Below are 22,680 nucleotides of genomic sequence, written 5' to 3'. Positions count from 1 at the left end.
TTATGTAACCCTTGGATATGATCGACTGTACCCATCTGTCTTGAGTGAGGGAATGCCAGGCTTCTGGGTACAGTGATAATCTTCCCCCGACTGCCTCCAAGGAGGGACAGTCGGGCAACATCTCAGGGATGCTGAAAGGGCTTGTCAGAGAGAGGCTCTCTGTTTCCCTGGTTTTTTGGACCCCCTCTGCCTCTAGAGCGGCGTCTGTTGTTGTTACCCCTCTGCCTCTAGGGGTAAACTGACCACGTGAATCCGGGCGTGACTCCTTGGGATTTATGGAACCACATTTTGCCACCTTTCTGTCCTTTGGGGTAAGGTCTAGAAGGGGTGGAAAACGGACTCCTACGCAGAAAGAGTCTTGCCGTCCTGCTCACACCTGGTCAAAGTTTCCTTCACTTGAGGGCCAAACAAAGCTGACCCATCAAAGGGAGAATTTGTGAAGGACGCCTTAAAGGGATCTGCAAAGTCACATAGCCGCATCCAGGCTTGGCGTCTAAGAGCCACACCTGTACCTGCGGCCCTACTCGCTCCATCAGCAGCATATGATATTAGCCGCATGGAGGAGTTTGCAATGGAATTAAGGGTTCCTAGCTGCGAAGCAATTTTTCCTGAGCTCCTGCAGCCGTAGGATCCTGAACAACATCACCTAGCTCCTTAAGGATATCCCTTTGGAGTCTGGTGAAGTGACATAGGTAATTCAGCGAACGCATAGCAAAGGTCGCTGAGGAAAACATCCGCTTACCGTACCTATCCATGGTCCTAGAGTCCTTATTAGGAGGATGGACCAGTGCACGGAAGGATCTGCAAGTTCCTTTTGGTGGCAGCAACCACCACCATGGCATCAGCGGGGACACCCTTAGTGAGGAATTGCTTATCACACGGGGCAGTGATAAATTTTGAAGGCCTCCTAGGGACTGGCTCTACAGAGTCAGGAGCTGCCCACGCCTTTCGGGCAATAACCTGCATAAGGGGTCGAAGGCGGAGACACCCAGGAGGTGGAGGGCCGAGATCCAAACGCCTCTAGGTATACTGACTCATCCTCAGAGGGATTGTTGGTGGGCCAGTTTCCCCTCTGTTTAAGGAGTTCTAGGATGTCTGAGAAGGAGACATCCTCAGAGGGGGATCTTGGGGAACCCTCTGACTCATCAAAGTCAGTATCTGAAGTGATAGACTCGGGAGTCTACATGTTTCCTCTTACAAGTCCTCTTCCTAGGAGGATCTCCCGAAACATCAGGAGAATCCTCGGAAGAGGGGGAAATTCCCAATGGGGAAACCTGAGGCGGAGGATCTCTGGGTCCTGTAGCAAGAGAAGTGGCAGAGATGCCAACAGGCACTATAGAGGGAGGAGCTAAGGGAACAGACTGCTGACTGATACCAGTGGCCAGCACACTCTTCATCACCTCGAATGCTCCCCTCCCAGGAAGGTCCGAGAGAACCCGTTCCGAAGAGCTAGGAACTCCAGGGACCACCGAAAGGGAAGTCTCAGAGGCAGATGTCGGAGCCGAGCTCACCAAGGCCGAGGCTCCAAGGGGAAGAGCGGGTTCGGACAAGGGTCCGATGCCACTCACCCCCTCGGAGGAGACCATGGAAGCCCGACCACCGAATCCCTCTAAGGAAGGTCTCGAAGAGGAGATAAGAGTAGAGGCCGAAGGAGCAGAAGGGGGTATCTGTCCTCCAGCCGTAGCAGTAACCATTCCCGAAGACTCCAACTCCAAGCTCTGGGGTAGAGTTGAAGGAGGAACTGCAACGGGGTGTGGACCAATAGTCGTCTGTTGAGACGGACTATGTAACATTTGGGCCAGTGCCTGTGACTTAAGTAATCTACTGACCACTCTCTCTAAGTCATGGTCAGAAAGCCTGGATGACCTTGAAGATCGGCTCCGATGGCTCCGTTCCGAGAGGAGAGGTGAAGCCGGAGCCGAAAGTATCGGCTCCAAGGAAGGAGACCTCGACCTCTTCCTCGAAGGAGCCATCGGAACCGATGAAACTATTGAACCTGTCGGAGCCGACAACTTATCGGAGCAGACAGGTAGCCTCGATGCATCGGCTCCAGCCGGAGCCGATACAGCCACAAAAGTAACGGTGTCGGAGCCGATCGGAGCCGACACCGATGCCTGAGCCACATGGTGGTCGGAACCGATCGGAGCCGACACCGAAGTGGTCGATGCAGAATCGGCACCGATAGCCATCGGTGCCGAACGCTTAGTTAAGCCAGAATCGGCTCCAGCCGGAGCCGATCTCGACTCAGAACGAGTCGTAGCCGAGGCCGCAGGCTTTGACACAGAAGCCTGGGCCTTGGAAGACTTGGTAGTCTTGGATGGAGCCGACTTAGCCAGAGAGCCCTCCGGCTTAAGAAGGCCCCTCAGTATCAACTTATTTCTTCTTTCCTGCAGGACTCTCTGGCTGAAAGAATGACAAATAGCACAGGAGTCCTGCAGGTGAAGAGGCCCCAGGCAGTACAGGCAAGAAGTGTGACCGTCTGTCAGAGACATTTTCTGACAGCACGAGTCACACTTCTTAAAGCCTGAGACCCTTTCTTTTGACATGGTGCAAACAGACACACACACCAGTCAAAGAATTAAATTAAATATACCCAAAGGTATAACTAAAAAACACACACACACACCCTAACAGGGGGGGGGATGGGATGGGAGAAAGTCTGACTAAAAAAATAAGAAGAGACAGACAAATTTCTGTCAGAAAAAGTTTAAAACTAAATAAAAACTAACAATAAAGGGTTTTTAAGTTAAAAGGGGCTAAAATAGCGAATTAGTAAATCACTTACCAGGAGCTGGCAAAAGGAGGACCTCATAAGCGAAGCGGCAAACGAGATCTGGGTACTTACCGCCTTGCATCATGGGATATGGGGCTGCCTCGAGCTGGTAAAAGTGACTCTCGAGCTTAGCAAGTGCCGAGTCGGAGCCGAGGGATCGGCTCCGAACCCATCAAGCAAGAATGAAGGTGAGATTGGCAACTTAACATAGGACATTTATCTCATCTAAGGTAAGTTGATGTGTAGCTAGATTAAACACTATGTCATCCGTTTCCCTTCCCACATTTTCTTGATATTCTGGTTCTGAAACCGTTCGGAGACAGTTTCCTTTTCTGTCTCCCTCTGCTCATCGAGCGTGTTCTCCCTTCCCTGGAATCTGACCTGATGGGGAAAGGATGTTTAATGTCAAATACATTATTGGAAGGGTAATCCGAACCTATACTAGAACTGTCAATGATATTGGTCCCATTCCTACTCATCCCAGGAACCTGGGAAGTATGAATCTTCCTCCTCACTACCTGTTCAAATGGGGTTACTTGAGCAGAACTAACTACAATTGGCTCGCTATCTATATTCACCTTAGGAGCTGGACTAATATGAGATTCAGCAGACAATACATCATTTGAAACCATGACATCACTAGAGATGTTATGAGATACCACATCACCATTAATAGCATTCATTAACCTAGAATCAGATGTAGGAACTACTTGGGGATGGCTATTATTAGATACATTGACATTATTACTATTAATTTATCCATTAACTTTCTGTCTACGTACAACCTGGCCTCCGACTTCTCCGTTGCCCCTCGGCCAAGTGAAAATATGTCCCAATTTAAAGTCATTTATATCTCTTTTTAGCTTTGTTTTTTTCTGATTAAAAAGTCTTTTCTCATATTGTACAGCATTATCTAAAAGTATATGACAACAACCGTCAACAGCGGAGGCTGGATAACTAACATATATGGCAGTTCTCTGTTGCCCTTGGAAGAAGCGTTGAGGCTGGATATACAAGAACAGAGAACTGCCATATATGTTAGTTATCCAGCCTCCGCTGTTGACGGTTGTAAAAGAAGTTATAGGGACTATACCTAAATTTGTCTATAAGAATAAAATGAATTTGAAGAGATTGTTGTGCTACCCGAGAGATAGTAGACAGGATGGTCATAATGAACCCTGTTTCACATTACCTTGTAACCGTTGTAATTTTTGTTCTTTGATTGATTCTGATCCTACATTTATACATCCTTCTGGTTTTGGTGTGTTTACATTTCGAGCTAAGGGAAATTGTATGTCTACTGATGTGGTTTATTTAGCATCTTGTGTGGGATGCTCCGCATTCTATATTGGCAAGACAAATAGGTGTCTGAGGGATAGGATGCGTGAGCACACTTACCATATCAGAATTAGATCAATGACCAATGTCCTAGCAAAACATGTCAGAGAGAGAGGAGAGGGACATAGTTTTAGGTTCAAAATAGTGGAGAATATATTTAGGAGTATTAGAGGAGGGGACATTAAAACTTTTACAGAAGCGAGGGAAACTAATTGGATCATGACATTCAGGTCTGATATTAGCCCTGGATTAAATGGTAAGGTTCCCATCCAACCTTTCCTCAAAATGAGGAAATTAAAGGGTTAGGTATAGTTTAGATATGTATTTATTCAGTTTACACTATTTATATTTATATATTTATATCTACATTTATATTACACGTTATAGGTCACATTTAGGATGTAATATGAATTATTATTTTTATTATCATTTTATTTTTACTTTTTACTTTTTATTGAAATATACATTCATGTATTTATGTCTGTATATATTTGTTAGACATGCATATACATTTTAGGTATGTTATTTATGAACTGAGGATGATTCATGTCTTTAGTGTACTAAATATTAAATATTATATATTAGATATATGTGAATGTTTTTGAATAGATAAATTGATTGTTGTCTTATTGTATATATTTGCAGAATTGATTTTACATGGGTTGGAAGTAATAATTGATCCTTTCACTTTAAGAATGGCTCTTTTCCCGCCATTTTTTGTATTTAAACTGAAGGGTGAAATGTTTAGTAGGTCTGATGAAGCCATCTGGTGAAAGCGCTAACCTGTTTGTGAAAAATAAATTATATTATTTTTATACTGAATTAGTTGCAGTACTGGCTATTTGTTTGTATACTGTGGACTACTGAAGTATTGAGGACATCTATATGCTATTCTGGTATACCTGCCTTGTTTTGCTCTTGCCATTTGGATTTTGTTTTTTATTTCGGATTGAACTAAAGCAGTTTACACATACGCTTAACTTAAAATTAATTTCTGGCAATAGTAGTTACACTCTTAACTCTTTAAAATGAACTAGTATGTTTGTGCCAGTTAGCAACCCTACAGCATTGACCTCTGAAAAAAGCGGATGAGCGTGGGATTTACAGGTCCATTCAATATCAACCTAATGATGAAACTATGTATAAATACTCTTAAGTATTATAACTTACCCTTAGAGGAGAGACAAGCACTTAAGCAACTAGCTGACAACAACATTGTTATTAAACATGCAGACAAAGGTGGTGGTATCATAGTTATGGACAGTAAATAATCCATGCTTAACTTATTAAGCTCAGTACACTATATTCCCATAACTGGAAAACAATTTAAAGAAATTATAACACATTTAACTCTGGCTTTACAACAGATGCACTCAGAACGTTTTCAGTCCCTCATATGTGATGAGCCTAAAACACCAACAATTATGGAATACCTAAATTACACAAACTGAACACCTATCCACATATGCGACTAATCATTTTGGGTAGAGGATTGGCCACAGCGACATTATCCAAATATTTAGACCATGAACTGAAAAAACATTTGAATAAAGCAGAAACTATAATCAGGGACACTTCAGATTTCATCTACCAACTTTCAGATTCATCCAAACATACTATCCATCAAGACTTTTATTTTGTAACAATGGATGTGGACTCATTATTTACAGTAATCCCTAACAATGTTGGCATGTTAAATGTTTCCTTAATGAATTTTCTGATTTTACAAGGGAAAAAATCAGTAAATTGTTAGAATTAGTTTTGAATAACAATGTGCTTATATTTCACAGACAACTATACAAACAGGCAAAAGGTGTGGCTATGGGGAAGCACATAGCCAGCATATATGCTAACATTGTTATGCTTCAGTGGGAAAGGAAAAGGAATTCTATCTTAAATGTTTCAAATCCATATGTTAGCAGATTAGGATTATACAAAAGATTTGCAGATGATTTATTTTTAATTTGGAAAGGAATTGTATCATAGAGTTTAATGAGTTTCTAATGTTTGCAACCAGGACTACAGATTTTGTGTGTTTTAAAAGAGAGATATCATACTTTGAGATCATTTTTTTTATATATCTCCATTATTAAAAGTAGTACATGTGGATTAGACACCACAATGTATAGGAAACCCATAAGAACAAACACAGAACAAGTATGCACCCTACACACACACACACACATATATATATATATATATATATATATATATATATATATATATATATATATATATATATATATACACACACACACACATAAAAACATAACGGGGAACCAATTGAGGGTAGCCAAGTATAATTCACAGTGAATGAATTTAAACATTGATGTTATAAGGCTTCAGAGAAAGGCATAAAACTGAAGTTATCAATAAAAGAGATACTAAAACTAAGCCCTTGTTTTGAGTCACCTAATAAAGAGAACACCTATAGCTAAATACTTACATATAATAGTAATACACCTCATATAAAAATATCATTAAAACATTTTGGCCCATCATTACTGATATTCCCCGAGTTAAAGAACATCTTAAGTGCAACATCTAGATTTGCTTATAAGACATCAGCTAATCTTAAAAATATGTTATGTTATAGGGAGCAACCAACTAGTCAAATATTTTTTTTACAAGCAGCAAACAAGGTATGTTTAGATGCAATAGTTGTGCTCATTGTATCTCCATCCTTACAGATAAATATATTATTCATCTTGCATTAAACAAATATTTTTATCTGCCGAGTTATGGAAACTGTAATACTTGTAATCTGGTTTAAACAGCAACCTGTTGTGCATGTCAAGCCTATTATATAGGCAAACAGGAAACTAAAAGAACTAGTCATCACTTACCTGATGTTACTAGGGAAATTATAACAAATGCATTGTTCAGACATATTATAGACCACGATAAAACACACATTTTTAAATTTGCAATATTAAAGACAATACCAGAATTATTAAAATGAGACCATATTAAAAACATAATGGAGTATGAAGAACTGAAATGGATATGAACTGAAATGGGTTTCCGGATACTGGCTAAGGCTCTTGCCACCCCTATAGTGCCTTTTTTAGGCGATGTTCCAAAGACCAATTTACCACCATAACAGCTATAAATAAATGCAATCTGAGGGTCATGTGCTCAACGCTAGAAATCTAAATCTCAGGATGCACTTGCTCAAAGCACGCCTCAAAATGGAGAACATCGACATTTGTGTTGCAACGGAGACCTGGTTTAAAGCAGCAGAAAGCACCCCTGCACTACAAGGCTATAACTCATTCTACACCTTTCAGCCAAAGATGGTGGTATCTCCATATTCATAAAGGATATGCACACCTCCAGAGTATTAGCCCAGCATAACGCATCTGATATACTTCAAGTACAACTAACACTGGGTAAGATGGTGATTCAGGTCATAGTCTGCTATAGGTCCCCAACCATGTCCCAAGACTCTCACTCCATGTTCCTAAGCATCCTGGAAACTATTAGGATCCAACCCAACACTCTCATACTAGGTGACTAACTACCTCTCCATCAACTGGGAAAAACTACTCAAGCACCAGTACACTGGCCCAACGCTTCCTGGAATTCATCAATTCCAATGCCCTGGACCAGCTCATTCATACCTCCATTAGAGGAAGCAACATCCTCGAGCTGGTTATTACTAACATGGGCAACCGTTGCTCTACACTAATAGTCAATTTCTCTCCAGTTAGATCCAACCACAAGCTAATCACCATGGAAATACCCCCCCCCCAAAAGGTAACCACTATGAAAAACTTATCCAAAGCTGACTTTGGGCTCCTAAAAACAGAGGTGGCTAAATTCTCGGCACCCATGTCAATGGAAAATATATGTATGATTGCAGAATCATACACCAATGCACTGTAAGAACATGTACTTAAATGCACGGAACTAGCCATACCCAACAGAACCAAGACGCTCTCCTCCAAAAAAAGGAAGACAAGCTGGTGGTCCCTTGCCATTAATAAACTCTACAACACAAGGAAGAAACTGTTGCAGAAAAAGGTGAAGTCCCAAAACTGGAAAAACTCCCTTATTAGCCTTAAAAAGTTGGGATCCCTCATCAAAACCTCTAAAGCCAGCTATGAAGGCAAAATTGCAGCGGACACTGAAAACCACAAAGACTTCTACAGTTATATCAAATCTCTCCACGGCAATACCCAGGTTTGCTCTGAGTTACTGCACAATGGTACCTCCTCTATACTGAGCCAACAGATATTGTCAATATACTAGCGGACAGATTCAGTGCCAACTTTACCCCTCTCTCTTCCCCCGTAAAGGACCAATCACAATACCGGAAGAATGCCAGGCACCCAGCATTAATGTATCACAGGTTAAAGCTGCATTGTACAAGGCTTCCATGGGACCTGACAAAATCCCTGGATGTGTTCTACATGAACGACAAAGTGAACTGGCACCACATCTGTGTGACCTGTTCAATCAAAGCCTCACCTCAGGCTTTGTCCATACTGAATGGTGCACTGCTAGAGTCATCCCTCTCCATAAAGGGCGAGCAACTACAGACCCTGGGAATTATCACCCCATTAGCCTGACGAGTCTGATATGTAAGGCTATGGAGCACACCATCATGGACCTAATTAACAAGATTATAGGGAGTCTCCAAACTCCAGATCACACGCAATTTGGTTTTGTGAAAGGTAGATCATGGCTGCTGAACCTGGTTGACTTCTTTGAGTCAATCACTAGAGCTGTGGATGACAGCAAGGCAGTTCATACAGCCTACGTCGATCTGGCAAAGGCCTTTGATACCATTCCCTGCTCAGGAATTATTGATAAACTCACCAAACTAGGCATCAACTCCTACATCACTAGGTGGATTGCAAATTGGCTCACAGATAGAACCCACAATATGAAAGTAGCGGACTTCAGATCAGACTGCTGACCAGTCATGAGTAGAGTCCCACAGGAATCGGTCCTGGGTCTTCTCCTGTTTGGCATCTACTTCTCAGAAGTCCAGGCCAACACGGAGGGACTCTGGCTGACCAAATTTGCAGACTACTGCAAGCTGGGAGCCATTATTAACTCCCCAAGTGATGCAGACATCCTACAGAAAGGCCTCACTGAGACCAATGACTGGTGTCGAAACCATGGCCTTAAGCTTAATGCTAAAAAGTGTGTGGTCATCCCCTTTGAGAAAAAAATAATTCCCACTAATTACCACATTGATGGGAGCCCACTGAACGCATAATAAGAGATCTGGGGACACAGGTTGACAACAACCTCTCCTTCGACCACCACACTGTTACTGTAGTCAGAAAGTCCTTCTATGTGGCACATCTCATTACCAAGGGTTTTGCATCCAGGAACAAGAGCTCATCATCTCTCTCTATTCTTCCCTCATTAGGCCAATAATTGAGTATAATGCCCCATTTGGCATGTACCTCACTAGACACATGCAACAGCTGGAAAGGCCACAAAAGTACTTCATAAAGAGGATCCTAGGCCTTAAAACACATGTCCTACATGGACAGACTAAAAAAAAACTCCGGCTATTCTCTGTCTCATATAGTCTACTCAGAAGCGATCTCTGCTTGACTTACAAAGCCATGTCTGACCCAGCTCTGTTAGAAATTCTATATCTAAAGAAATCCCAATCCCTCCACACCACACGCTCCAGAGACCTCAACCTCATTACCACAATCAACAGAACATGCTGGAGGGGGCAGGTTCATAACCCAGAGACTGCCCATGCACTGGAACAGACTTCCCATATATGTCAAGCAGAGCACCTCACTGGCCCTCTTCAAGAGGAATCTTGATGAGTGCGTGGGAAATAGAAAGTTCATCCCAGGGATCACTCCAGTGGCTCTACTTGATAGAGGCACTGGGAACTAACGTTGGGCAGCACACTGCCAGGGCACTTATATGGGCTAGGCTTGTAAAGGCTCCAGGGCCATTAGCCTAGTACACACCTATGAACCTATATACAGACTTAGAATGCATATTTTTCTTGGCTTAAATGATATGCTCACCTTAAAACCTCACCTGAGGCACTTGTGTTATCAAGTACACTGACTGGTTGTTTTTTCTACCATTTCTTATTTAAACGTGTTTTGGTTCTTAAGACACATTGCCTTAAGAAGCCTGTACAAAGTGAAAGCGTGTTTTTCTAAGCACTTGTGCTTTATTTTACCTGCAATTATGTGACCTTGTTTTATTAAAGTTTTGTTAAAGTTCCTGTTTGTGGTTCTGTTGCCTCATTTTTTACAATATTTTGCTTGTTATTGGTACGGACTTACCGCCACACTAATACTGCTTTTACTTTGATTTTAATGAAGAATCAGACAGTTTGGTAAGAAGTATATGATGTGAGATGGTATCAAAGGCTTTGGAGAGGTCAAGATATGGACAGGAAACAAGTTTATAGTTGTCTCTGGCTTGTGAGATAGTTTGTGTGAAGGAGACTAGTGCAGTAGTTGTGGTGTGGTTAGGACATAAACTGTGTAGGGTAGGAGTGAAGAGATTTTACTGAAGGAGATAATCAAGGAGCTGCTTATGTATACATTTTTCAAGTCGTTTGGAGAAGGGGAATAAAATGGCTATAGGTCTCTAGTTAAGAGAGGTCAGTGGAGTGTCCTCCTTTGTGAACAGGTGTAATATAGAATTTTTTCCAGATGGAGGGGACAGTAGTTCTTGGACAGACTGGTTGATCAGGGCAGATACAGGGAAGGCTATTGAGTTGGCAGCTAGTTTCAGGAATAAGGGAGACAGGTAGTCAAGCAGCTGGAGAGCATGACTTTAGTTTGTTGAGAAGAGATCTTATGAATACAGTGGGAACAGGTTTTAGAGAGAAGGTATATTTGTGTTCAGGGTGCAGAGGAGGAGAGGTTAGGGGTGTAACTGCACTGAGTTAATTTGTTAATGGAGTCAATGAAGTTGAGTTAAGAATGGTGGTGGTTTCTTCAGGAGAGTTATTGGGGCAGGGGGTGGTGTTGTGGGGTAACCATGATGAAGAATCTTATTTATGGTGTTCCAAAACATTTTTGAGTTGTCGTGCGGACTGGTTTGGAGCTTTAGATAGAAGTTTTTCTTGTCTAAATATAGATTTTTTTTATGAGGTTATAGAGTTTCTTATAGTTTTGGAGATTTGTTTGGGAGTTGGATCTTAGCCAGTTTTTCCAGGTATTGTCTCTTTTCTGCATTAAAGATAGAATAGTTATAGAGAGCCATGTAGCAAAGAGAGCTTTAATTTGGATTTTTCTGGGGCAGAGCTAGTGAGTTGAGAGGGTCAAGAAAATTTTGGGTAAATTTTTCTACAGCATCATCAAGGGGTAGATGAAAAAAGAAGAAACAGTCAATTGAGGAAAGTATACTGTTAAACAATCCAAGTCAGAGTTAGAGAGGATGCATAATTCTTTGAATTTATGAGACTTGAGACTGATGAATCTTTGGATGCAAGTGGGAAGGTGGTCACTTAAAGTGAGGTAGAGTTTTTCGGTTGTGGTATAAGTTAGGGTTGAAAACTAGGATCCAGTCCAGGATAGTGCCAGGGTTGTTTGGTTTGCTGAAGTGTGTGGGGGTTTTTATTAGTTGTATAGTTGTAAAAAGCCATGGAGATTTATGCAAGGCCATGGAAAGAATAATCATGGATCTAATAAATAATGTCCTAGGAAACCTCCAAACACTGGACCTGACCCAGTTTAGCTTTGTCAGGGGCAGGTCAAGCCTAATGAATCAGGAAGGCCATAGACAAGGACAAAATAGTACATACTTCCTACCTCGACCTGGCCAAGGCATCTGACAACTTCCCACTCTGGTATTATAAATAAAGTCACCAAACTAGGCATAAATCCCTATGTCACCAGATGGATAGCTGATTGACTTATGGACAGGACACATGGTTAAAGTGGGTGAATCCAGATCCAGCAACAGGCCAGTTACTAGTGCTGTGCCACATAGCTAATTGCTGGGACCACTCCTGTTCGGAACATACTTCTCTGAAGTCAAGTCTAATTTGGATGGCCTCTGGATGACATTTGCAGATGACTGCAAGCTGGGGGAATCACAGAATTTCTTAATGATGCAGATATCCTTCAGGAGGGTTTAGATCAGACAACAGATTGATGCCAGAATGACTGCCTAAAACTAAATGTGAAAAAATGCATTTTCATACCCTTTGGGAAGTCAAATATCCCTGCAAATTACATCAACAGCACACCCCTAAGAGTAGGATCAGTGGTAAGAGATCTGCGTACACAAATAGTACCCTGAACTCTGACTGCTATGTGTTCACAGTAGTGAGGAAGTCCTTTTATGTGACACACCTTATAAGTAAAGGTATGGCATCCAGATTCAAAGAATTAGAGTACCACTGTACTCAGCCCTCATTAGACCGATAGTCAAGTACAATGTGTCATTTAGTATGTACTTTTACAAGGCACTTACAGCAACTGCAGCGACCTCAGAGGTTCCTCACAATGAAAATAAAGGGTCTACACAACATAGGATCATAAGAGTTTACTAGGCTATTGACCCAGAGGTCATTTTAAGCCTAGCTGTTTCATCCCAATGTAATATCATAGAAATCTTGTCAATACCCAAGATTGCATTTAATGAAGACTGCCCATGTCCAGGAGGGCTGTGGGCTCTATCCCTGGTAAGAATTTATGGTGTCCCATCCACTCATCCAGGTTTCTCTTGAACAGTGTCATAGAGGTTCTCCATTTCACATGAACTGGTATAGCCCGTTCCAAAGATGCGACAATCACTGGGAGACCAATCTGTCCCTCCAGCATGTACCTTTTTAAGTAGCAGGCCATATTTAGGTTCCTGGAATAGGTAGCCCTACTCCCATTTAATTTACGGATATGCAGCAAGTTCATTAGGTTTGGGTCTTGGATTGCTCAGAGGGCCAAGCATAAGTCTCTATATGATACGGAGTATAGTGACAGGGACTTCTGTGTAAGGCACATGCTGGAGCCCCTTGATCTTTGTTAGAAACCTCTGAGGTCCCTCTAATTGCTGTAGATGCTTAGTATGGTACATGCCAAATGAGGCATTATACTCAATTATGGGCCAGATAAGTGCCGAGTATAGGGGGTTATAACTTCTTTTGCTCTTGAGGAGATACCTTTACTAATCAAGTGTGCCAAGTAGAAAGCTTTTCTAACTACAGCAGACACACGGTGGTCGAAGTCGAGGTTGCAGTCAACATGTGATCCCAGGTTCCTTACCACTTCAAGGGTACTTGGGGGTATTGTTGCTGATTTGATATTGTGAGGGGACATTGTTTGTGCCGAAGGGAAAGATGATGCATTTCTTTGCATTCAGTTTGAGACCATTACTAATACATCAGTCATTGGTATGCACGAGACCCTCCCGGAGTATACTGAAATCTTTTGGAGATTCAATGATTGCACCTACATCTGCAAACTTGGTCAGCTACAAAGCCTTAATTTTGACCTGAACTTTTGAAAAGTATATACTAAACAGTAGGGGGCCCAGCACTGACCCCTTTGGTACCCTACTAGTAACAGGTCTGCTGTATGATGTGAAGTCACCCACTTTGATAGTGTGTGTGTCCAGTTTGCGAACCAAGTTAGCAACTCATCTTAAAACAAAGGGGTCTACATTCAGTTTGCTAAGTTTATTGGTAATACCTTGAATGTGGGACTGTGTCGAATGCCTTTGCCAGGTCAAGGTATGCTGTGTGCAAAAATCTGCCCTCATCAATGGCCTTGGTCACATTTTCAAAGAAATCCGCCAGATTTAACAGGCAGGATCTGCTCTTTACGAAGCTGAATTGGGTACGGCTCCAGGGTTTGGAGGTCACCTATGTCTTTACTTATGAGGTCCATAATGATATTTTCCATGGCCTTACAGATGAGACTGGTCAGGCTTTATGGATCTGTAATTCCCCAGGTTTGTTACTAGGCCACCTTTGTGGAGGGGAATAACTGTTGCTGTTATCCATTCTAAGGGGTGCTTAGTGGTGATGCTAGTTCATGTTTTAGCCTGTTTAGAAAACAGGCTGTGATGTTGCCTGGTCCCACAAAGGCTGTTTTTTTGTCTTGAACAAGGGTTTGAGGACCTGCTCTTCAGATATGTAGGGTGGGGTGGGGGGGTTGGGAGAGGGTTTGTTGCAAGTTAGGAGGGGATAAGGAAGTAAAATTTTCACCAAAGCTATCCGCTAGCAGGTTTGCGATCTCTGTGAGGTCAGTGTGTGTGATGCTGTTGACCACTAGTTCTGCACATGCTTCGGTCTTACCCTTTAAGTTACATACATAGCTGTAAAAGGCCTTATGGTTATCCTTGGTTGTACTTGCTAAGTTTCTCTCAAAGGAGCCCTTGAAGGATTTGACAAGTTGTCTTATTTGCCTGTTGAGGCTGAAGAGGGTGGGTTTTCTATTATTGGGGCCTTGCCTTTGCTTTTTTGGACAGGAACGTCTTGCGTTTATTGTAAAGTTTGTTGATGATGGATGTCCACCATAGCAGCTTGTTTTTACTTGGGGTCTGGCTTTGATTCTTTCTGATATGGCCGAGTTTGTACACGTACACAAGTGATTGTACAAGGCTTTACTGCAAGCTTCGGCAGAGTTACCACTTCCAGCTTGAGGTGGGGCTTGGAATGCATTTATACCTTCACCTATGTGGATATAGTTGCCTTGGTGAAGTTTTTTTAGTTTGATTTCACCCTTTGTGAGTTCTGGTGTTAGTGCCAGCTCGAAGGTGACTGACTTGTGGTCAGTTTTAACTAATGAGGGTCTAAAAGTTGCAGCAGTGCATTTGTTTGACATGTTTATGAGGATCAGATCTAGAATGTTTGCTCCCCTTGTCAGGGTATGGACAATTTGTTCTAGGGCATTTGAATTAACAAAATCGAGGTACTTTTGCGCTAGCAAGTTAGGGCTAGCGTAGGTTTCCCAGTTGATGGTTGGATAATTGAAATCCCCCATAACCAGTGTGCTCGGTAAATTTTGGATTGTCCCCAGTTTTGTTAAGTAGGCTTCATGGGTGTCATAAGCCATGGAGGGGATCTATAACTGGTTATGACTTGAATGGGGGTCTTGCCCACTGTAACCTGGACCTGTCGTAACTCCATGGACTCGTCCAGTCTTACTAGATGGGAGGTGAATATTTCTCTAATATAGACTGAAACACTGCCTCCTTTGGTTTTCACATGTTCATTTTGTGGTCTAAAGGTGTGGAAGGCATTGTAGCTTTGCAAGGCCAGGGTATTCTGAGGCCTTGAACCAGGTTTCTGTGACTGCAAAGACATCTACATCTTCTAGTGAGAGAAGTGCATCCAGGGAGTGCAGTTTTTGGTTTAAGCTCCTAGCATTTAACAGCATGACCCATATTTTGTTCTGACTGGTTAATTTCACGTTGGTGTCCTATGAAGACAGAATAGAAGCCTTGTCCCTTTACTCTTGTCTCCTACTGACTAATAAGGGGTGACCTATGCCTGACCAACAAAGCATTCACAAATCCATCCATAATGGAGCTGCTACAAATCCGCAAGTCAAACAGAATGAGGGTAACCTGATCTATGGATCTAAACTTAGTCAGTATCTCAAACAAAACATGCTGGAGAGAACGATATACATATTATAGATTGCCCCATCTTTGGGCAGGCTTCCTATTCACAATAAGCAGAGCCCTTCCCTGGCTTTCTTCAAACTCAGTTTGGATCAATGGCTGGGAACTGAAAATTCACACCTGGGGTAGTACGTGTCCCTTATGGGGAAGGGTAATCTGCAAGATATTCAGGGTCTATGTTAAATATTTGAACTTCCAAAATGTCGAATACCATATGGTCGAGACCATATGGTCAATATTTGGAAGTTTGAATATCTAATATAAAAAAACATGCACTAGCAGTGCGAGCAGGGTTGGTTGCAAGCCCTCCTGCACCCCCACACCTCCCTACTTAAATATACAAACTCAGAGACCGTACTTCAGTGCAGAAAACGGAAATTCTCCTATTCTGCACTGTACGGTGCTGTTAAAAGTCAACCTTTGAACACTTGAAATGTCGAACATATGGTCTCGACCATATAACAATCGACATTTTAAGCATTCGAATAATTGACATAGACCCGATGCTCAATGCATAGGCACAAATCCATGTCATCATCTTGCCCCTAGGGGCCATATATTGGGTAAAATCAGGTTATATGGCTAGGCTTGTAAGGCCTCAAACAGTTAGCTTAGTAATCTCCTATGAAGATTCCATAAATAAATATGGTTCGTCAAACATTTTGAGATACATTTCTTGAAAGGAAATGCATTCCTTTGATCTCTCTCTCTCTTCAATGAAGGACAGCAGCTTAATGACAACTCAGACTTCTTCCCCAGCCAGCCCTCCAGGACTCAGGCTTGCTAACCATACCCGAGTTACAAAACTAGATGTCATGTTCCTGTAAAAAAAAAAAAAAATAATAATGACACTTCCAAATTCAAAATTAGCCAGCTGGCTGTCTTTCACTCAAAGCAGCAATCACATTTAAACACAATTTACACATTTCTCCAGTGTTGCAGTTAAATGCAAGAATCCAACAACAGAGAAACTTACTGCTTCCAAAACCACATATTAGTAATGGAGATGATTACATGATCATTTTCTCCTCCTGAAGGAGATGCGACACACTTGTTATATAGCCTTCATTCACTAAACTGTGGAAATATGCCGAATGTTTTCATCCCAGCATTTTTCCTGGTCATGTTACCTTATACCACAAAGGGAAGGGTCATGTCAGCAAGGTCAAAAACACTGATATCAGCAGGCCCTTTTTTGCTTCCAAACAAATAATCTTTTACATAAACTTAAGAGCTGTAGTTATAACCATTAAAGGCACCTATGTCAGCAGCTGCCAACAGCTAATCTTTTTCTTTCAGCTTTTCCCGGTCAGGGGTCGCCACAGCAGATCACCTGTTCGTTCATGACTGGCAGTGGAGTTTTATGGTGTTGAGTTGCCAGCCCAGCACCCAACCTTCCACAGAAGGCACACACACTCAGGCCTAGGGCCAATTTAGAGTGCCCAATCCACCTTTGGGATGTGGGAGGAAACCCACGAGACCACAGGGAGGACATGCAGACTCCACACAGAAGACACCCCAGCAGAGGATCGAACCAGAGAAACTCTTGCTGCCAACAGTTAATAAAATACGTAAACAGTCAATGATAACAGTCAGTACATTACAGACGATACATAAATCTACTTAACTTGGGAACATAAAGGATAAAAAAAAATGAATGTATTCCCTTGAAATGGCACTAGACAGCAAACATCTGCTATCAGATACATGATATTCAGTCTAGCTATATGCAACAGCATTTAGCTGTGTGGTAAATTTAAACAAATCTAACATGATAAAAATAAGGTGAAATCCTTTTAAAGAAAATCAGTTTGGTGTACTGTTCAGCATCCCTGCCCCCTCATTAGAAAAAAAAATCTTGTTCATTTTCAAAAATGAATTCTTTACAATAATGTGTCAGTAAGAGGAAATGATCTCATTTTCATACCAAAGAAATAAGACATCAAACCTCTTAACAAAATAAAACTCTACTGGTCTTTTAAATAGCAAGCTTGCATTAGGCAGACATGTTTGTCAAAAGACAATCCGTGTTGTTATAAACCAAGGCTGTTAAAAAGGTAAATGCATATGCACTGGATTACAAACAATTCTTGCAATTGCTAAACCTTATGAAACTCACAACAGAAACTGGGTAGTAAGCATGGGGCATAGAAGGATGAAGCCTTCACTATAGCCCAGATGATCCGGTTTCAGTTAGAAGTCCAAACGCTGGAGAAGCCTATCGGGGAGGATAGTACTGAGCAGCTGATGAGAACTTGCCCATTGTTGGGGGAAAACACATGGTTCAGTCAGCTGCGATGCTGACTCCTGTGGTTAAGAGGAGAGTGACAGCCAGTGTGTGTGTCTGTCTATGTACGGGTGTGTGGACGTCCCCCTTTGATAGGAAGAGATACCATGCTGTCAATTAACTGAGCATTTATGTCAGCTTGTTGGGCACATGAGCTTACTCCATCAGAAAACCTCAATCGCTGCCTGGAAATGGTCTACCATGCTCAAATCTAAACCCTAGGGGGAATGAATGGGCCAGTCAACTGGAGAACGGCTGACATCTGTCTGGGAGAGCTCTCAGAAAAAGAGAGAGAAAGGACACCACAAATATGAAAACGTGCTGCCTGTATAAATGTCAGCAACTAATGTTGAGATCAATGACAATGTCAGATTTATTACAGTTAATTGTCAGAATTTAGTATGCGTTATATTATCTTACCAATTATCTTTACTAAAAAAAAAAAACATGCTCTTTCTGCAATCCATACTGAAAGCACTGTTGCAATACTACTACTAAAACAACTAATTCTGACTTACCTTAATAAGTGAAGTAACCACAATAGCCCCTGCATTCACCATAGGATTGTGAGGCTTATCTGGGGATTACAATTTCAAAAGTTTATTTCATTAAGCTCTTTAATTAAAAAGTGTCAAATAAGCAAATTAAAAATATTAATATAGTTTATATTTAATATGTATTCAAGTTTACATCATAATGTTTCAATTTCTAATATAACAGGACACAAACATCTGCAACTTCACCAAAATACATAACCACAATAAAGTAAGTAACAGAAAATGATCCCAGTTCCATGCAAGTCACCTGTTTATGAAGAAAAAAGGAATGGAATTCTTTAAATAGATATTTTTAATTCTGTACATTTTCCCCCTGTGTCTGCCCAGCATCAATCATTTCTTATCGATAATTCTCAAGCCCATTCATTCCCCAGCTTTTCAAAGACCATTTGTGAAAGCAACAATAGACAAAAGGAGGGGACCATCATCCATACAGCCATGAAGGTGGTTTGGTATCCTGCAGTTTGCTACCCTTTTAGCTTCTTACAGATTGGAATTGAGCACACTTCAAAGACAGTACAGTTGTGCACACTTACCATAAATGTAGATGTTCAAGTATATTCACTGTTGCAGTCATCACATTTGGGTTATCCCTGCCAGGGTAGCCCTCAGTTGGCCTGAATGCCAGAGGCTTAGTATTTCTGCGTCGGTTGCTGTCGCTCCAGGACTGACGTCAGGTCATCAGTGGTATAAAAGCAGGCAGCTGACGCCATTACATCAGATTTTCTTGCCCTGTCAGGAGCCCCCAATAGGGAGGTTATGGTGGAAGACCACCACCAGTAGAAAGTAAATACCAAAATATTCCTTGTAAGAAGAGAGAGAGACAAGGGGGATGGAGAGAGGGAAACCAGGACTGCAACAGTGAATACACTCGAACATCTACATTTGTGGTAAGTGTACACAACTGTACTATGGTTCTTCGTCTTTCACTGCTGCAGTCATCACATTTGAGTTGATTCCCAAAGCTGAAGAAAAGGGTGGAGGCAGTCGAGAAGATTGGGGGCTGGCTAGGATGCCCTGCAGTGGCAAAGCCTGCCCTAGATTTGGAGAAGATAGGCAGGTGGTAATGCTTGGTGCAGGTATGAACAGATGTCCATTTTGCAGCCTTCAGGATGCCCCTGGTGGGGACCCCTCTGAGAAAAGCTGCAGAGGTGGAGGTTGCTCTGGTGGAATGCGTCCTGACCCCCTTGGGAGCTTTCCCATGTTGTTTGTAGCAGAAATGGATAAGTGTACTATCCATTTGGAGATTGCTTGTTTGGATATGGTCTTGCCCTCTGCTCCTGCAGCAAAGCTGACTAGCAATTGATCAGTTTTTCTAAAAGGTTTAGTCCTGTCTAGGTAGAATCTGAGCTGTCTGTGCACATCTAAAGTGTGCATAATTCTTCCCCCTTGTTTTGTGGGTTAGGGAAAAAAGGTGGGCATATGAATGGATTGGTTGAGAGCCACACTTTGGACACCACTTTTGGCATGAAGGATGGGTTAGTCCTGAGGGATATCCTGTCAGCATGGAAAATAATGAAGGGCTCTACAGCCATAAGTGCTTGTAGCTCTGATACTCTTCTAGCTGAAGTGATGGCCAGAAGCCAGGCTGTCTTCCAAGAGAGAAAGCTGCAGGTTCAAAGGGGGGCACGGTGAGCTTTTCCAACATGAAGTTTAGGTCCCAAGCTAGGGTAGGAGCTCTTCTGGGTGGCCTCAGGTTGTTAACCCCTCTTAGGAACTGTTTGATGAGAAGGTGTGAGAAAAGAGGTGGCCTTCGACCAAAAGATTTATAAATATATTGTACTTGCAGATGCTCCAGCTCCAGGCACACAAAGCAAAGCTCATATGTGCTCTGGGGCAGAGTTTCTTGCACACATTTGGAGAATGTAAGGAAGCCAGAAGCTTTCTGCATAATAAAGTAAAAAAAGGAGAAATGGAAAACAAATCCTCAAATAGAAAAGCAAAGTGAAAGAGAAAGCAGAACAAAGATTTCCAGTCATAAATAATGATGAGAACTAATCTGCGGTAAAATACACAGGCTAATAATAAGCAAGGATATATAATCTAAAGTGATGCAAAGTTAGATTTTTATGGAGATAAGCTGTAGCAATAAAAAAATACCACTTATCATAAAATAAGAGACAAGCGCTTGTCTGGAGGATAGTGTAATGCAGATGGTGGCAAACAAGATCAGGGGCACAACAGCAATACAATGCATTACAGCTGAAGGGTGGAGCTCTGACACTAGAGAAGCAGCTATGTGGAAAAGTTGACAGCATGGATCTACCACAAGGGCAGCTAACCAGCCGGTTGAGATAAACAGAGTACAATATACGATCTTTCCTTTATGAAACATTTTCAAGGGTAATAATTTGAAATGTAAAGACCTGCTACACCAAGTCCCAAAATGCGGAGACTGAATTGCCTATAAATCAGACTTGTACATACTAAGTTCAAGATGCCATTTCTTGGAACATTCTTTTTTTTTTCTCCAAGACATGGCAATCTTAAAGTTGGTATTTATATAAGTTTGGGGTGGGGGGGAGGCTTGCTCCCTCACATGCAGGGGGGGGGGGGGTTCCCCCATGCAATAAGAAATTTTAAGAAGAGCAGCAATTTTTTGAGATCCGCTCTTCTCCTATGTTTTGAACCTTTTTTTTTTCATCTTTTCAGCATTTGGCATTTCAAGGCCGACTTTTTAATAAGAGCCTTTTCAAGACAGTATCAAATATAAAATGTTTAATTTGTGTGCAGTAATTTTACCTTCGTCATTCAGGAATAATTTATTGAATCTTAGTCCACTAGGCTCTTTTCCAACATAGTTATGCACATACTCCGTTCCAAGGTCATTCACAGAAATGGCATATTTCAGAGGTTTCACACAGGATTGGAGACAAAATGGAACTTTTGTATCTCCTACAGAATGCCTAAAAAGGATAAAAAAAAGTATATGTCAAACAATACCGAAGCAAACTAATTTATTCTAACAGATCATTGCAAAATACTAATTTTTGTTACAATCTTTGTTTTAGTAGAACTGCAAGACATTTCAAATTCAATGCTTCCAACACTGCGCATTTAAGGAATAAGCTCCAAATTTATATATGCAACTCCAAAACTCTATGAATATATTTAAGATGTCAACAGATTCTTGGGTTGTCTATTTAGTATACTTGGTAAATATGGAGTCTGTGCTTTAATATGGCCTCTGGCCTCTAAGTATAGTTGTGCAAGTAAACTTACCTAACAGTAGCTGTTCAAATCGATTACTGCTGCAGTAGCCCAAGCTGTCTAGGAATGTATCTTATCAAGGATCACACATCCGGCCAACTTTCACACCTTTAAGGCACCATCCAAGTTCCTGTATATCCAGAGGCACTAGACCATGCCAGTATAAAAGTAGGTGGCAAAATGTAATACTTTCTTGCTCCCAAGAAAAGAGAGTAGAGTGTCCTGAAGACAGAAATTTAAATTATAGGTTCATAGGTTCATACTAGGCTATCTGCCCTAGGGCATTTATAAGCCTAGCCAGAGTGTGTGTGGCTTTCACCACCCCTTAGGATGAGAATACTATACCCATTAGTTTGCTGTGCCTCTGTCCAGCAGTGACACAGAGATGATTCCCGGGGTAAACCTACGATCTCCCATCCACTCGTCAAGATTTCTCTTGAACAGAGTCAGTGAGGGGCTCTGCCTCACATGGACTGGGATTCTTTCTGTTCCATAGTGTAGGGAGTCTCTGGGTGATGAATCTGTCCCTCCAGCACATCCTATTTATATCCGTGTTGGCTTTCACCACCCCTTAGGATGAGAATACTATACCCATTAGTTTGCTGTGCCTCTGTCCAGCAGTGACACAGAGATGATTCCCGGGGTAAACCTACGATCTCCCATCCACTCGTCAAGATTTCTCTTGAACAGAGTCAGTGAGGGGCTCTGCCTCACATGGACTGGGATTCTTTCTGTTCCATAGTGTAGGGAGTCTCTGGGTGATGAATCTGTCCCTCCAGCACGTCCTATTTATATCCGTGTTGAGGTTTAAGTCTCTTGCTCTCGTGGCTCTGGTGGATTTGGATTTTTTGAGGTGGAGCATGTCTATTAATTCCGGGTTGGACATGGCATTGTATGTCAGGCACAGATCACCTTTGAGCAGACGGTATGCGACT

The 22,680-nt window shown here is 41.9% G+C and overlaps 1 protein-coding gene across 4 annotated transcripts in view; it reads right to left on the bottom strand.

Annotated features, from left to right (window-relative positions):
• Nucleotides 1-22,680, bottom strand: part of GLS (glutaminase) — a 1,896,678-nt gene that overhangs the window by 1,547,483 nt on the left and 326,515 nt on the right. For all 4 annotated transcript variants that reach the window (XM_044075192.1, XM_044075191.1, XM_044075190.1 and 1 more), the window contains exons 6-7: nucleotides 21,278-21,441; nucleotides 18,497-18,555 (exon numbers count right to left, since the gene is read on the bottom strand). In XM_044075192.1, the coding sequence (XP_043931127.1) occupies nucleotides 18,497-18,555; nucleotides 21,278-21,441 (223 nt within the window). The remainder of the gene's footprint in view (nucleotides 1-18,496; nucleotides 18,556-21,277; nucleotides 21,442-22,680) is intronic.

This window comes from Protopterus annectens, chromosome 6.part0, assembly GCF_019279795.1.
Source record: "Protopterus annectens isolate FY-2018-M chromosome 6.part0, PAN1.0, whole genome shotgun sequence".
Classification (NCBI taxonomy): domain Eukaryota; kingdom Metazoa; phylum Chordata; order Ceratodontiformes; family Protopteridae; genus Protopterus; species Protopterus annectens.
This window is presented reverse-complemented; position numbering and strand designations above follow the sequence as displayed.